Raw genomic sequence first — 15,177 nt, 5'->3', positions numbered from 1 at the left:
GATCGTAGCAATAAGACAAATATTCCGACACAATATTCCTAAATCCAATATGGAGCTTGACATAAATTGAACGGAAACTTTTGGAGTTTGAGGATCAAAAGGTCGGAGATTACCCACTCGTTAGAACCAGCATACACCACTGATACAAATAGAATGTTCTTTGCTTGGAAGTTACGAGTGAGTAGCGTAACCCGGTCATAAAAATCTTCTATAACGGCTGAGGGCTCGACGTGCTGACCCCACGTCACCTCATACCAGTTGAAGAACTCACACCTCTAGGTAGAATTGTGGGAAGGAGACTGGCAGTCGGGAGATAGGCCAAGGCCCTATATGCTCGTCAATACTCGTCAGAAATTCAATCAAATTCATTCAGCTGTGCGTCATAAGTTGTGTTAACACACATTATGAGTCAATAATAATAAGTTAAGAAATTGACAAGACGTTTCTGTACTGAAGGTAACTAGAGGTTGTTTTCTTGTAACGTCGTTACTGTGTCCAGCTCGGCATTGTGATTAAAATTACTCTATCTGCATGTTCACTTTCCTCTTACATAAGTTTTCCTTTCGCGAAAACATCGTTCCATAGTTTCCAGTTTCTCAATATATTTTTCTATGAAGTGTTGAATATAATTCTAGCCTGCTTTCCACAAGCTACACAACTTCTTCCTCTCTCTCTCTCACTCAGAGGTGCAATGTAACATAATTTAAGAAGGCCATTGTTGCACAAACGACACGAACACGTGTTAAAGTCGGTGGGAGAAGCAGGTAAGGGAAGCTCGATTTTAGCTGCAAATCAGTGCCTTCGTTACAGGAAAATCCCCAACAAAGCAAGGAAATAACTAATGAATGGTTATGCTTTACGATCTTTAGGGTTAAAAATAGGTGATCTAAATCTTTAAAAGAAAACCGTTTTCCAGATAGAATAGGTGTATGCATGAATAGAAAACAAAAATTAAGATATTGTATTAGCTGTGGAGTTCATTCTGTTGTAGCTTTGTGGCACATCCGGTAAAGGCACCCATTTCCAGTTCCACTTGTGTCTTTGATTAGGGTTCGAGCCTCACTTCATCTGGATATTTTTATTTATATTGAGGCCTGTAAGACAATAATATATGAAAGGTTCCAAATTATTTCTTACACGAGTGTATTTTTTTTTTAATTTGTTAGTCCTGAAAAGGACTGTTTGGGAAAATTGAACATTTATTTAATATCTTGTCCAGTAGCCACCTGCATCTATGACATGTCTCAGGCGTCGAGGAACGGATTGCACAAGATGTCGAATATACCTGTGCGAAGTGCACACTTCATTCCAGGCATTGTTGACGTGGTCAAAGAGTTCATCACTTCTGCGAGGTGGTGGATCGGGCCAGCTTTCTTTCAAACATCGAACGACCTCGGCCCACATATTTTCAATTGGGTTGATGTCGCATCCCATGGGTGGCCAGTCAATTAGATGTATGTCGTTTCGTTCAGAAAACCAACGCTGAACGATGGCTGAATCATGGATGGAGGAGTGGTCTTGCTGGAAGTCAATATTTCCCTCGGGATACAAAGCTCGCACGCCAGGAACCATAACATGCTCCAAAATGTGCACATACTGTATCCCGTTGAGACGTTCTTCTATGCGGTGTAGGTCACCTCCGCCACCGAGAGATATCCAACCCCAGACAGGCACGCTCACGCGTCCACGCCGACGTGAGTTAGCAAAAAAATGGGGATCAAATCGTTGTCCTTGACGCCGGTAGACCAGAACCGGACCATCATTTGCAGTAGAAAATACTTTCTCGTCTGAGAAGATTACTCTATCCCAAATCCTATCAATATTTTCTTCAGCAAATGCTAGCCTATCAGTTCTGTGTGCATCCGTCAAGACCTCCTTCTTTGCTGCCCTTCATGCCCGTAAACCAGAAGCAGCCAGCCTCCGCCGAACTGTCTGTGGGCAACCAGGAAAATCGGCCCTTGCCTTGAGTTGAGTGGCTGACTGGAATGGATTGGCTTCACACTCCGCTATCAGCCGATCGTCTTGCACTGGTGTCGAAACACGGCCCCAGCTCTCGCGTCTTTTCCGTGATGCCTCACCAGTTTCTTCGTATCGAGCCCACCACCTCCTTGCTGTCCGTGCTGGAACGCCATACTGCTCGCCAGCTAAACCAGGTGACAATCCAGCTCCCTCGATCAAACCGATCACTCTTTCTCTTGTGGATTTGTTGTAGTGCTCCATTCTTCGCGAGGTTGAAGAAAGAAATGTTGCATGCCTCTGTTTAGAGCGTAGTTCAAAGGAAATAAGGTCTTCTATTGGTATAGTTAATCACGTGATGCTGCAGTTGGTTCAAAGACGACTTCCAATTACATTCAGCCATGAAAAGTTTCGTACGAATTCATACCAGAAAAGGATGTCAAGAATGATAAAATAAATTTAACCATTATTTACAATTACATTACTTTCATTTAACAAATAAATAAAGAATAATTATGACAAATGTGCTACAACGAGTGCTCTTTACATCCATGTGTAAAAGTATTTGGTATTACTAAACACGCACACACGTTCGGAACATCTGTAGCGTAGTTGTAACGTTTCAGACAAGCATACATCTTCTTACGTTCATCTTTTCTCTTTGAGGTATTGGTTCAAACCCGGCTCAGCTTTCACGTTTTTTTTTATGTAATACTTAGTAAAGTTTTTGTCACAATTTTTTCGTCCACAAAAAAAAACAATAAAAACAATAATTAAACGATCTTCTCCCCAAAACAATAATTGCAACATCATATTTATTCACATAATAAATCTATTCCACTCATAAAATTGATTCCTTCGGGTCTTAATGCAACATCACCGAAACATTCAAGTTTCAATGTTCATGTTGGAAATTGAACAATAAACAGTTTTGGGGACACATTGCTTTATATAAAACCTCATGTTATTATAGCAATATACACAAGACGTCGAATGAAAGTATGCGTAAGGAATACTCTTGAAACTCTAGAGTTGTAATCATGCGATTTGTTTTTCATAGAGTAATCTGTTATATTCAAGGTTAATTATTTCAAATTTTTTGTATTCAGTAAATATCGTACTTCTGTGTTCACTTCAACAGAAAAGAAATTGAGCGGCTAGGATTTGAACCTGTGATCTTTCATTTTAGATAAAAAAAATACACGTCTTACCAACTGTTCTACAAGGAAATAGATAAAAAGTTTCCTAACATGGTTGCGGCAACAACCACCTGCCAGTGCTCCAAACATTTCTTTGCCACAGATTGTGGATAAGTTCCTCTCTACACAAATGCCCGGTATTTTGCAGTGTATTTTAGCTCAAATTTTGCCTAAACTCATGCGAACTTTGATGAAGAGGATTTACCGGGATATCAACGAGGTTATTTCTGGATAGGCTTCCGAGGTTTCGAGAGCTCTTTTATCTTCAGGGATTGAAGGGATGACGGATAACGTGCTTGTTACTGGCAAGCGTGGTCGTAACTGCGATTCCTCATGCTGCCGAATTTTATTTTCGGAAGGAGTATGGCATCGGACGTAAAATATATATATACTGTTCTTGGATGATCTCTCTGTGTATATCAGGAGGTGGCAGTAATGATGAAGCGTTTAGAATTTTCGGAAACCATTTCAATTATATTACTGAATCACGTGCCACGTGGAATGGCAGAATCAAGTAACGTATAAGCAAGTCTGAGGGTGGCTGTTTTGAATATTGCGAATTTGGTGGAAAGTTCGTTAGATATACTTTCTGTTGACATAACAGTATTATTTTGTTGAAATTAGACAAGTATTTTGGATATAAAGCAGTGCCGAATTAATGATCATTCTCAAGTTTTGCATTTATTAGATGTCACGTAATATATAAATAGTTATTAGTAGATTTTTATCGCATCAGCCTCGGTCGCAAAAGGTATTTACTTACGTTTATTGGGGATTTATTATTAGATTTAGATGCATTGGAAGATCGAAGTGAGGGGAACAAGAACAGTCATTACTAAATAAACGACATCACATAACCAATCTTAGCGAATTGAATACATTAAACTCTCCCGTTCGTTACAAAAATTCAATACATCAATGTAGTGGATTATTTCCTATTATAATTGTGTGTGTTTGTGTGTTAGTATTTTGAAATAATTAATATTTTAGTTGTGGAGTGAAGAGCGTACACAATACTTATCTTAAATTCCATTACTTGATTGATGATTTGGTTTAATTTACTTCGCCTTTGTGACGTTTTTGGTTCATCGCTAAGATGAGAATGGGTGATGGGATGATGAAATTGATGAAGGAACACTTACAAAGAACACCCATGCCTGACCAGGATTCGAACACAGGATTAAATACCATTACCTACAGCATCCTGAATGCATATATATTATATGTAAATTAGTCATAATGTGTGTTAACTCAGCTTATGACGAATAGCTAAAATACAAAAAGTTTTAACCTTAAATCCTGGCAAGCAACTGAATAAGCATTAACCTTCTTAGGGAGAAAATGTGCAGAAGAGACATCCCTTGAAGTGTGCATCGGATATTTTACAGTGTTGAAATATCAATTGTCTCTGTTTAGCACACACACACACACACACACACACAAAAAAAAAAAAAAAAAAAAAAAAAAAATAGAGGGTGGGATTTGAACCCGCGACCTTTCAAGTATGTTGAAAAATATGGATACCAGCGTCTAACCAACTGCTCTACGTTAACTTAATGACAACATTCCCTTACAAACACGTAGATGTTTATGATAAAATCGATATTCCTGTGTTCCAGCATGTTTTCTCCACAAGTCGTGAAATAAATGATTTATTTTAGATCTGTTCGATATTGTGCAGGGCATTGTAAATAAAATGTCGCATAAACTCCTCAGAAATTTGCCTCTTTCTACTCAAACTTGATGGCGATTTACTCCAGGTGGAGAAAACCCCTGTTCAGTGTTTCAAACCTATGTGATATCAAGTCGAGCACGCAGAATTGTTACAATTTCGCACGATTCTCATTCTTATTCTTATTTCAATTTACTATTTCAGTTTCAGTGTGTATTATATTAGCGATTGATAGTTTATAAGTTCATGGAATGTGCGAAATTGGAATCCTTTCACCGCAGCGTTTTTCGTCTAGTTGAATGACGAACTCAAAGTTGGGTACTCTCAGCTGGCGCTGAAGTGCAATGTTGCTAAGTTTACGATTTTCGGACTTAGAATTCTTTCGGGGCGGTCAAATAAGAAGTTGAGAAGTGTACAAAGTTCATGCACGAGAGTGTTTTATTTTTTGAATTTAAATGAATTGCAAAATGAAATACATTTGTTTTAAAGTGTAAACATTCAAGAAATGAAAATTTGTCAATTATAGCGCCATCTATCACGAATCAAAAAAAATGTTTCAGACAAAACTCATGTATTTTTTTTTCCATAAAATCCGAATCTGTAATAAAAAATAGGGGTTTCTATTTGAAATTTCAAAGTTGCCCCCTGCCCCACCTACAAGAGGGGGAGGGGGTGTTCTTGTGTTGCACCACTAAACTTCCCCCTCCAAACTTTCAACTTTTTATTTGGAACATTTTTTTGTAGGATGATTTTTTTTTCCAAGATATTCAAATGATTCAGGTTAAAAAAATCATCCAGTATATTATGGGTTAGATTTTATAACCACGGCTATAACTTCTCAACCACCACTTTTTGTCATGTTTTTTTAAGAAAACAAGATAAAATAGAAAGGAAATTTTAAACAATAATGTCCTGAGATGTGAACTGTAGTAATTTGTAATTCGTTATTAATTTGTAATGAACAAGCCTTGTTCAAGGAAGGCCAATGGCATATTATATGATGTTTACACTTCAAGAAAGTGGTTATAAAATGTAAACCGAAAACAACAATGGGCCGGCTGAATATACAAAATGGGGAAACAATTCTTAACAACAATGCTGGCGAAAGAGAGAGAGAGCAGCCACTGATCTTGTAGAGACTGGCGCTACTACATCAAAGCACATGTTAATATCGTCCAGTTCAGTGTTTTTGCATTCCCTTTTGCAACTCTTTCTTGGTGATTCGAAGACAACGTTCACACCTCGAGCCTCTGTCACAGTTAAAGTACTGCTGATACATTGTACAGACTTTTCAGATATCCCACAAGCTTCCGTACTTGTGCAAAGTTGATGTTCTTCCTTTCTTCTTTGTTATATGCAAAATTTCTGAAAACTTGCACAATACAACATTGAAGACGCAATCGACTGTATACGTACAAAGCACGAAATACTGACTGAGCAGCTTAGAAGAAGTGTGGCAACCCTGGAGGGCCAGGTGTGTGGTGGAGGCAAGGGGAAGCTCCGACCTTGACTGGACTGTTTTCGTGGCAGGGACTCTACCTACATATAAATGTTTAAATATTTCAATCAAAAAATACTTAATATGTACTATTAATTTAATTATAGATTGAAATTGTGTGAAAATATTATTTCATGTGAAATAATGTAAATTGCCAAAAAGAAACATTAATTTAGAAACTCTTATTAGGTTTTCACAATTCTTGGTTTTTGGGGGATCACATAAGGAGCAGTTTTTACTTCCTTAGGAAGTACTTAAAGAACATAGATCAAGTGAGACATTTAGTAACAAAATTTAGGATAATAGGTTTAAGGTGGTGTGGTTTCAATTGTACAGGAAGATAAACTTGATTCTTTGAACATCGTCATCTTGCATCTGTCAAATAATTTGAGAGGGGTACATGGGGTTTAATTCAGTTCAAAGGACTTAGCGGCTACTGCACCACCTCCAAAAGAAATGGAGGTACATGCTAATTCTCCATTGTTATTAGATGTGTCATTCAATGTGTATGTTTACCTGTTACTTTGTTAAATGAATTCTCTTTACCTACCTTTGCATTTAATCTCCCAACAGTACTATCAGTTCATGTCTTTGGATTTTGTTTTGTTCTCTTTTCAGTTCTTCATAAAATTTGTCTTTAATGTCATCCTTTTTGTTTTCCATTGGTGAATACACATGTATGAAAATTAAATTACAAAACTTTCCTTTCACTCGAAGTTTGGATATTCTCTCATGGTTCAAAACCTAATACATCCTTTACCATTTCTTTCTTTACAAAAATCCTGTTTCATGTCCTGTAGTTATTTGTTTACAACTGTAATGTACAGAGAATTTATATTTTTCGATTGAGTCCTTCTCCTTTTCATCTTAATTCTTCTAATGTAATTTTGTTGCTCTTTCTTGCATTTTTCCAGGGGGGAAGGTGCAACTGCCCCCCACGCCCACCCTTAATTGTCACCACTGGTAATAACTATACTTTCCTATCTGTGAATGCTATGATATAGTTTGCACACAAATCGGGAAACTTCTTGAAACTAATGAATTTTGTTTATTTTTGTAAATATATTTAAAATGATAGATATAGAGTCATGAGAAGAGACTTATTGCAGTGAGCTGAACACAACCTTGAAATTTGGTGTCATACTAGAAATTCACTATAAGCTGCATCAGGATAATTTTGAAATATAAAAAAATCAATATAGTGAGCTGCACAATTCATTCTTCTTGGCAACTAGTGTTTTTTATGTGCCATAAGTGCTGCTAGACTTATTTAACTGTAACAAATACTTCCATATTCTCAGATTCGTTTAGAATTGTTAATTTTGCTTGTTGAAAACTAATAGCAATTTGTATTTGAGTCTTTTTAGTACTTCTATTTAAGCCTAACATTGTTTACAGCACATGCCAAACATTAACAGTTAATCAGAATGAAGAATATTCATTTTTTTGTGCAGCTCACTGCAATGAGTTTTTTTTTATTATCCCTAATTGAGCCTTACATTGCTCATGACACATATTTAACATCAGTAGTTAGTTAACCCAGGATGACAAATTTTTATTTTTACCCAGCTCATTTTTTTTAGTTTTCTTTTTTAAGTCAAACAGTGCTTGGAGCAACAAAAAATTAGACATGCCATCTTCATATGTTGCCATCGTAACGTACGTAACATGTGCCATAAGTAAAATTACAACAATCATTCAATGCATAAAATATCGTGACAATATATCACCAAAATATCATGTATCAAAATATCATTTAGTTGATATTGTTTGGATGATATTTTTTCAATATCACGATATATCATCTAGACGATATATCACCCAACACTAGAATTTACCCACTAGGTAGGTAAATAAAATTTGGGTAAACAGAAATTTAGAAAACTTTTTCCCAACCCAAAAATGTGGGTATGCATTACAAATTACATATTAAATGCCTGAAGTTGATACTTCAGTTACTGATAATATTTTATTCTATGTAGGGTTGTATTAGAGTGATATTTTTCTAATGTAAAGGAAAATAAACCATGGGGCAGTAAATTTTCCAAATATAGTCAAAATGTAATAAAATATAAATATCGTAATACAACATAATATAAAACATTTTTTACAGATTGTTCAACAACTTAAGAAAATGATAACATGCTTGACATTTCCACAAAGACCCTCAATAAAGGAACCACTTATTCGTAAAATATCTAGTACTAAAGCCCAACAAGATGACAAAATGGGAGACCGAAATCATGCATCTGTTCTAAGGACATGGTCAGATATTAGATGTTGCATTTTATTGCAGAAGCCAGTGGAGAAGGTTCTGATAAGGTAAGTCATCATCATCATTTTTCATAGTGTCCTGCCTCTGGCTGGGTCAGCATACAAGTCAAACCTCTCCATTTTTTCATGGTCTTTCAACACTCTTCTCTTTCCACGATGTTCCAATCTTGTCCTCTTATCCTAACGCTGTCCACTATCTGCTCTTTCCATCGACATCTTGGTCTCCCCCTTGGCCTTATTCCCACTCCTTGTGCATGGCAAGCTCTTACTGGTAGTCTTTCTGCATCCATCCTCTTCATGTGTCCGAACCACCTCATCTGTGTCTGATCTATCCTGTCCTGATATTACCTTCTTGCATTTCATAGGTACATCCCTGTTCCATATTAATCTTCAAGCAATTTGATATAGTCCACCACCCATTTGTCCTCTTCTGTTTACCTCCTCATCTATTCTTCCACTTCTCTCAATTATGCTTCCTAGATATTTGAAGCTCTCAACTACCCTCAACTCTTCCATGTCCATCTTTATTCTTGCTTCATTGAGGTAGGTAATAAACATTTTATATTTCCAAAGTTGAAATGGTAGGTAGATAGTTGAATATATAATTAAACTAAAGTTGTGATTCCTCTTACCTTCATTATTTGTTGATTTTTATCTTTTGTTTCTATTGTAACTGCAAATCTTCCATACTTATGCTATACTTTCCTGCAATGTGTACAGTGGTTTAAATATTCATTCCATGAGTATATTCAGCATTATGGTGAAAGTAGCATGAATACTGCAGGGTATTTAGGTGAAATCCTGATTTTAAATCTTTGCTGTTGCTCAAGGGAATAACCATGTAAAATGTGGAAACCACAATGGAAAAGGTGAAACTCAAATACAGGTAAGCAGGTAAGGAATGATGGCACAATCAACTTGTGACAATATCAACAAGAATACTAATAACAGGAAAGAAGTAATATCATGGAATCCTAAAAGAAAAAATCAAGGCATGTGTGGTGAAAATCAGTTGTGGATTAACAGCCTCTCATTGGGAGATGACTACTTTTAGCTGTCACCCACACAGTTCTCAGAAGCTTTGTTGTGAAATTTTGATATCAGAAGAGTGTGGGATCTCCAATGACTATGTTAATTCATGATTAGTTGCTAGTTTTGCAATTTTCAGATAGGAGGGATAATTTAATTTTCGCCTATATAGACTTTAATCATTGGGTCACAGGTTCAATTTATGGTGGAAGCACATATTCAATACCTCGGATCTCACTTTAAACTCTATATCCAGAACTGATGAGCCTACCAACATGAATTGGATTTCAAATAAGCTTTGCTAAACGATATTTATGAGTCTTGTGTTTCGTTTAGTTTGAGTTGGTGTTTTAAGTCCACTTTATGCACAGTAAGGCTAATCGGGACTGGACCTACAGTTTAAAGTGAAATCCGAAGCACTATGTGCCTCCACCAGGTTTCAAACCCGGGACCCCTTGATTACAAGGCGACGACGCAACCACTGAGCCATCGGGGAGGCCTAGGAGTTTTGTGTTGATGAGGTGTGAGGAGGGTGATCATCCTCTATTCCTCCTTATAATCATGCATAGCAAAAGTTTGATGTGATATTTAGTTTCCCTTTAAATAACTTTCTTTTTCAATCTGTCGTTGCATCTCCCTCCACATTGAACATTGTGTGATCTATTTTCCTCACATGAGTTTTTTTTTTCTGAAGATAAACAATGATCCTACACATAAGGTGAGATTTTAACATAAAAGTGACATGTGACACATGACAAATGAGGTAACAAGTGCCAGGCAACATACAACATTGGGGTTTCACACCAATGCACAGTGGGCCAGAATTATGAAAATGGGGACAAAAATCGAAATTCCTACTTCAAGCAGAGCCTTTAAAGCATTTGTTACCTGTAGAGCAATGATGGGGCTGTCTCAAAATGCAAATAGTTCCATCCAGATGTTAACGTAAATGAGGATTTAAGATGGGCAAAATCCATACATTTGTCAAATGCCATTTCACACACATCTCACACACAGTTTCACCCATTGAGACTGGTGTTGAATTATCAGAACATTATTTGTGTGTGATTCTGTTGCACATATTCTACATATCATCAAGGTATGCACTTTCTGTGGGTTAGAGTATGAATTCATTTACTGTATTGTTTGCATTGTTATACGAGCAGGTTCATACACAGCTGTTTTCAACTGAGTTACAATGATGTGGGTTTATTCCCTTTGACTTTCAAAATTTGTGGGACGAGGTGAGATGAATATATTTATGCCAAATGATTCAATGGGTCTTATAAATGCAACAAAGAGAAAACTGGCTGCTAACTCATGCTAATTTGCAGTTAGGAAATACAAAAAGAATGTCAGTTGCATGCAGCTTCACACTGACAAATATGCCTGCATTGAAATAGAATTTTATTAGAATGCAGTATTTAACATAAACCAAGCAGAATCTTAATACATTGGAGACCAGATACAGCATCTCAGTCCTACATACCTCTCAACTGGCATTGGGGAAGATCTGACAGTTTTTCACGCATTAGTTTGCAACAAAGTGAGCAGTACATGTGCTCAGGTGTGTTACATTTGTGGCGATTAGCCGAGAGAAATTACAACAATTTTGACAAGATCACTCATTGAGCGACAAATGTTGGAAACTGCGAAACATGTCGTAGCAGATTTTTTTTGGTGTTATATGACTGATAGCATTACCAAGACCTTGAAGCATGGTCCAGATGCCATAGCAGCAGCTGTAGTTCCAGTCGACAGCTTTCTGAGAAGGCACAAAAGGCAAGAATCAAGAGAATGAAGAGAGTGACTCTCCCGAGAGCTCCCGAATTTCTACCAACAAATATCTTATGCATCATCTGCTTATCTCGTCTAATCCACTAATATGAAGCCTTCGGCCTTTGCCTGCTAAGAAATCACGTACTCTTATCAGAAGATGTCACTCGCTTGCTCGACATCACAGAGTGTCAGATAAACCCCAACAATCTGCCTGACCAATGGAAATCTTGATCCATTGCTAACAGTGAAGGTTAAGAAGTTTAATCTCAGTCAGTACATGAACACAGTTCACTTTACAATTTATTTAGTAACGTAAGTGAAATTCATTGTGCACAATGCACCATGCCCTGAAGGAATATGGGAGAATGTGGTAGCTCCACACATTCACGATCTTGGACCTTTGTGGAGGTAATGCAATCAGCACCACGCTATCCCCCCTCATTTATGGGTTGCCTCCAGGTACCCATTTAGTACCTGCTGTGTAAACCTCACAGCTTCTTTATGCAGGAAGAAAGCCAGAAAAAATTCCGACCATAGATCATCCAGCCCGAGAATCAAACCTGAGTCCCCGAAATGCCTGCAGTCTTTGTCAATGTGTATGGCAGGTCAAGCTGTTTCATCGATAAATACACCACCTTGAGAAATGAGAGATAAGATTGCAGGAATGTTCCAAAATACAGATGCTTGGTGCTTGGAAGTCTCGCCCATCTGTCCAGCTCTGACCTAGAGTTTAGCAGGTTCCCGTGAGTGAGCAACTCTTGGCCTTGTAGCTGACAACTTCTGGTAACTGCTTTCATTCAAAATGTGTTCTTTGTTCCCTGTAACACTTCATAAAAAAGTGAAAGTGTTAGAGATAATCAAAGCCACATGGGCCAACTAAAGATTGTCAACCCACTTAATGGGTTGTCATCCAGGTTTCCGCAAAAAGTTTACTTTGATCTTAACGTGCATCATAACTCCCGTTAACCTCTTCATATGTTTTCCTAACTGTACCAGTCATAATATTTGCCAAAAAAGTGTTCCGTTAGCTGAGTGACTTCTCCCTCTTTTCCTGTCAGCAAGCATGTAGGGGAGGGGGTGGGGGTGATGCTGAATGTTTCGGCCACGATTTTTTTGCTAATGTGTGCACACCTGCTGATTACAGGCAAGGGTTGAAGTGGAACCCTTCCTTTCTTTTGATGTCTAAAATAGGTCAACCAGTTCTGGATACATTCTTGAAAATGAACAAAAACCATAGGACAAGTTAAAAAAAAAAGTGATCCCTCTTCCCAGTTCATTCTCTGCCACTGGTGTGCATGGCAATGTGATAATTGCAGAATTCAGGTCTTATTTTTTTAATGATGTTGTCTGCATAGGAAATATTGCCCGTATCATTGTCTGTTGCATGGTGAAACCTAAAGCACTGCTGATAAATGTGCTCTCTTTGACAGTTGCGTTATCTTTAAAATGCCGAGGATTTTCTCTTTGGCCACTTGTTACTCAAACTTCCAGCCAGTTTCCTTGTTTTTATGCTGCAGCTGGCACCACTGTTTTGTCTAGTCTCTGCAAAGCTGTTGCTTGCCGATAACAGCAATGACTAGGAACAATGATTTATGGTAAATAAAATTCATGAATTACGCATTTAAAAAGTTACAATTTCGGTATATAAAAGTGATGAAAAAAGATCATTTTGTTGAAAAAGCGGTGAATAAAAGTCAAAGTTAAGTAATCGGCACCTACCTTTTGTCAGTTAAAGTGTACACTTAACATAACTGCATTGCAAGGTTTTAAATTGTATCTCTGGTTGGTCATTATATTACCATAAGCTGAAAAAGCATGCTCACAGTCAACATTACTCACAGGAAACCACAACACTTGCACAAAGCTTTCGTGATCTTCTTTATGTGGTAGCAGCATATTAATTAAATTCACATCACTCTTTACCATATCCTGAGAAGCTTTGTACCCTCTCAAAAAATCTAATTGTGACCATGCTTTTAGAATAGGCACATTCTTGCAAATGTCATACAAGTCTTCATTGACAATATTTCTTGCAACATTCCACATACTGAATAAAACATTAACATTTTCAAAAAAATTATTTCCTGGATCATCGCAGAGCAAGTCATTTAATTTTGTACAAGCCTTGTTGCCTAACATCTTAAATTGCCCTTTTAGAGCAGCCGTTTTCAGCGTAGAAATTTTGTTTAGAACCTTTGATGTTCTTTCTCGTAACACACCATCAGCCACAACTAGGCTGTATTTTTTAGCTCACCAACTTCACTCACAAGTCTGTGACACATTGGTTTCATAGTTGTTTCAAATTCTGTAGTGGTTGCAGCAAACTGCTGAAAATGTTCTACCAAAAAAGTGGCTTTGCATTCTATGACACGAATTTGAGTCTGAGTAAGATTCTTGAAATAATCAATTGCACTAGAACTTTCACCATGAAGTGAGCACAAGTATTGAACCAAATCTGTAAGATATACTTCAGTATATTTAACAGCTTGATACCAGGAATTCCATCTTGTTAAAACTGGGTATGGAAACATATCTATGGACTTGTATATCCATACCTAGAATATTGCATAATAGCATGGGGAGGAGCTGCACAGGAATACACTCAAAGATTGCTTACTCTACAGAAAAGAGCGATACGGTATATGTTCAAAATACCAATTAGAAACTCGTGTAGAGAATTATTTAGAGAAAATAAAATTATGTCCATATATTCCCTATATATGTACAAAGTAATTGAATATGTACTAAAACACCGTAAATTAGATAAGAATTCGACCGTCCATCAGCACAACACACGTCAAAAAGAGAACTTCCACATGCAAGCACACAGACTTGTTCTCTCAGACAAATTACCTCATGTTGCAGGAATAAAATACCATAACAAACTTCCCACACATCAAACAAATTACAGAAACTCACAAGAAACTGAAAGCAATTACACAGTATTTAAGGGGGTTCTAAAGCCATGTTAAAGCATAGGCCCAAATTTCAATGGATGAGCGTACAACTAATATAGATTTGGTAAGGAAGAAATTTTCTGATATAAAAGATTGTTTTATTCACTGGAACATGTGAACCTTATAATTTTGTTACGATTAATGATATTTAAGTAAATAACAGAAAATAAAAGGTCTCCGTCATGTTCAAACTTCTGCGTACAGATGGTGCTGAAGTGGTAGTTTTGTCAATACCGGTGCATTTTTTCTCTTTTATGACTAGTATGGAAGATTTCGTGGTGAAACAAAGATCACATGTTCTTCCCGCAAGCATCTGAAATACTATGTGAAAAAATGAAAACATTTCGTACCTTCAGAGAGTAGTGCTTATCATTAAAATTTTTGAAGTGGTGTTTGTCGCAATATACTCCGTGGTGCAGATTTTAGCCAACACTGTTGCCGAGATTTCACTCTGTGCTTTCTAACGATATGATCAATGCAAGTGCTTTGAAATTGTGAAAGTTAAACCAAGTTACCAGAGAATAACGAATCCAGTAAATGTTGGAAGAAGGAAACATCAGAAAAAACGGAAAGGTAAGTCTTATATTTAAATGCTTGTTGCTTCATCCATCAAAAGCAAAACGTTTGCAATATGCAAGAGTGATGCAGAATGTATTTATATGTTGAGGAAATACCTTCCGATATAATTTCTGTGAGAATATCGCTTTGAAGTGTCTACATTTTCAACGCAGCATGCATTTTTTTCTTACAAAGGAAGTTGATAATTCTTTGCAATTGTAAAATCAGACGAAAATGTTATTTTAAATTAGGCAT

The 15,177-nt window shown here is 37.0% G+C and overlaps 1 protein-coding gene across 1 annotated transcript in view; it reads left to right on the top strand.

The window, feature by feature from the left end:
* LOC145983594 (KICSTOR complex protein SZT2-like) overlaps window positions 1-15,177 on the top strand; it is a 605,385-nt gene that overhangs the window by 239,675 nt on the left and 350,533 nt on the right. The window contains exon 15 of the mRNA XM_083116658.1: window positions 8,439-8,647. Within this exon, the coding sequence (XP_082972784.1) occupies window positions 8,439-8,647 (209 nt within the window). The remainder of the gene's footprint in view (window positions 1-8,438; window positions 8,648-15,177) is intronic.

The sequence above is a fragment of the Lepisma saccharinum genome, chromosome 2 (assembly GCF_977018435.1).
Source record: "Lepisma saccharinum chromosome 2, izLepSacc3.1, whole genome shotgun sequence".
NCBI classification, from domain to species: Eukaryota; Metazoa; Arthropoda; class Insecta; order Zygentoma; family Lepismatidae; genus Lepisma; species Lepisma saccharinum.
This window is presented reverse-complemented; position numbering and strand designations above follow the sequence as displayed.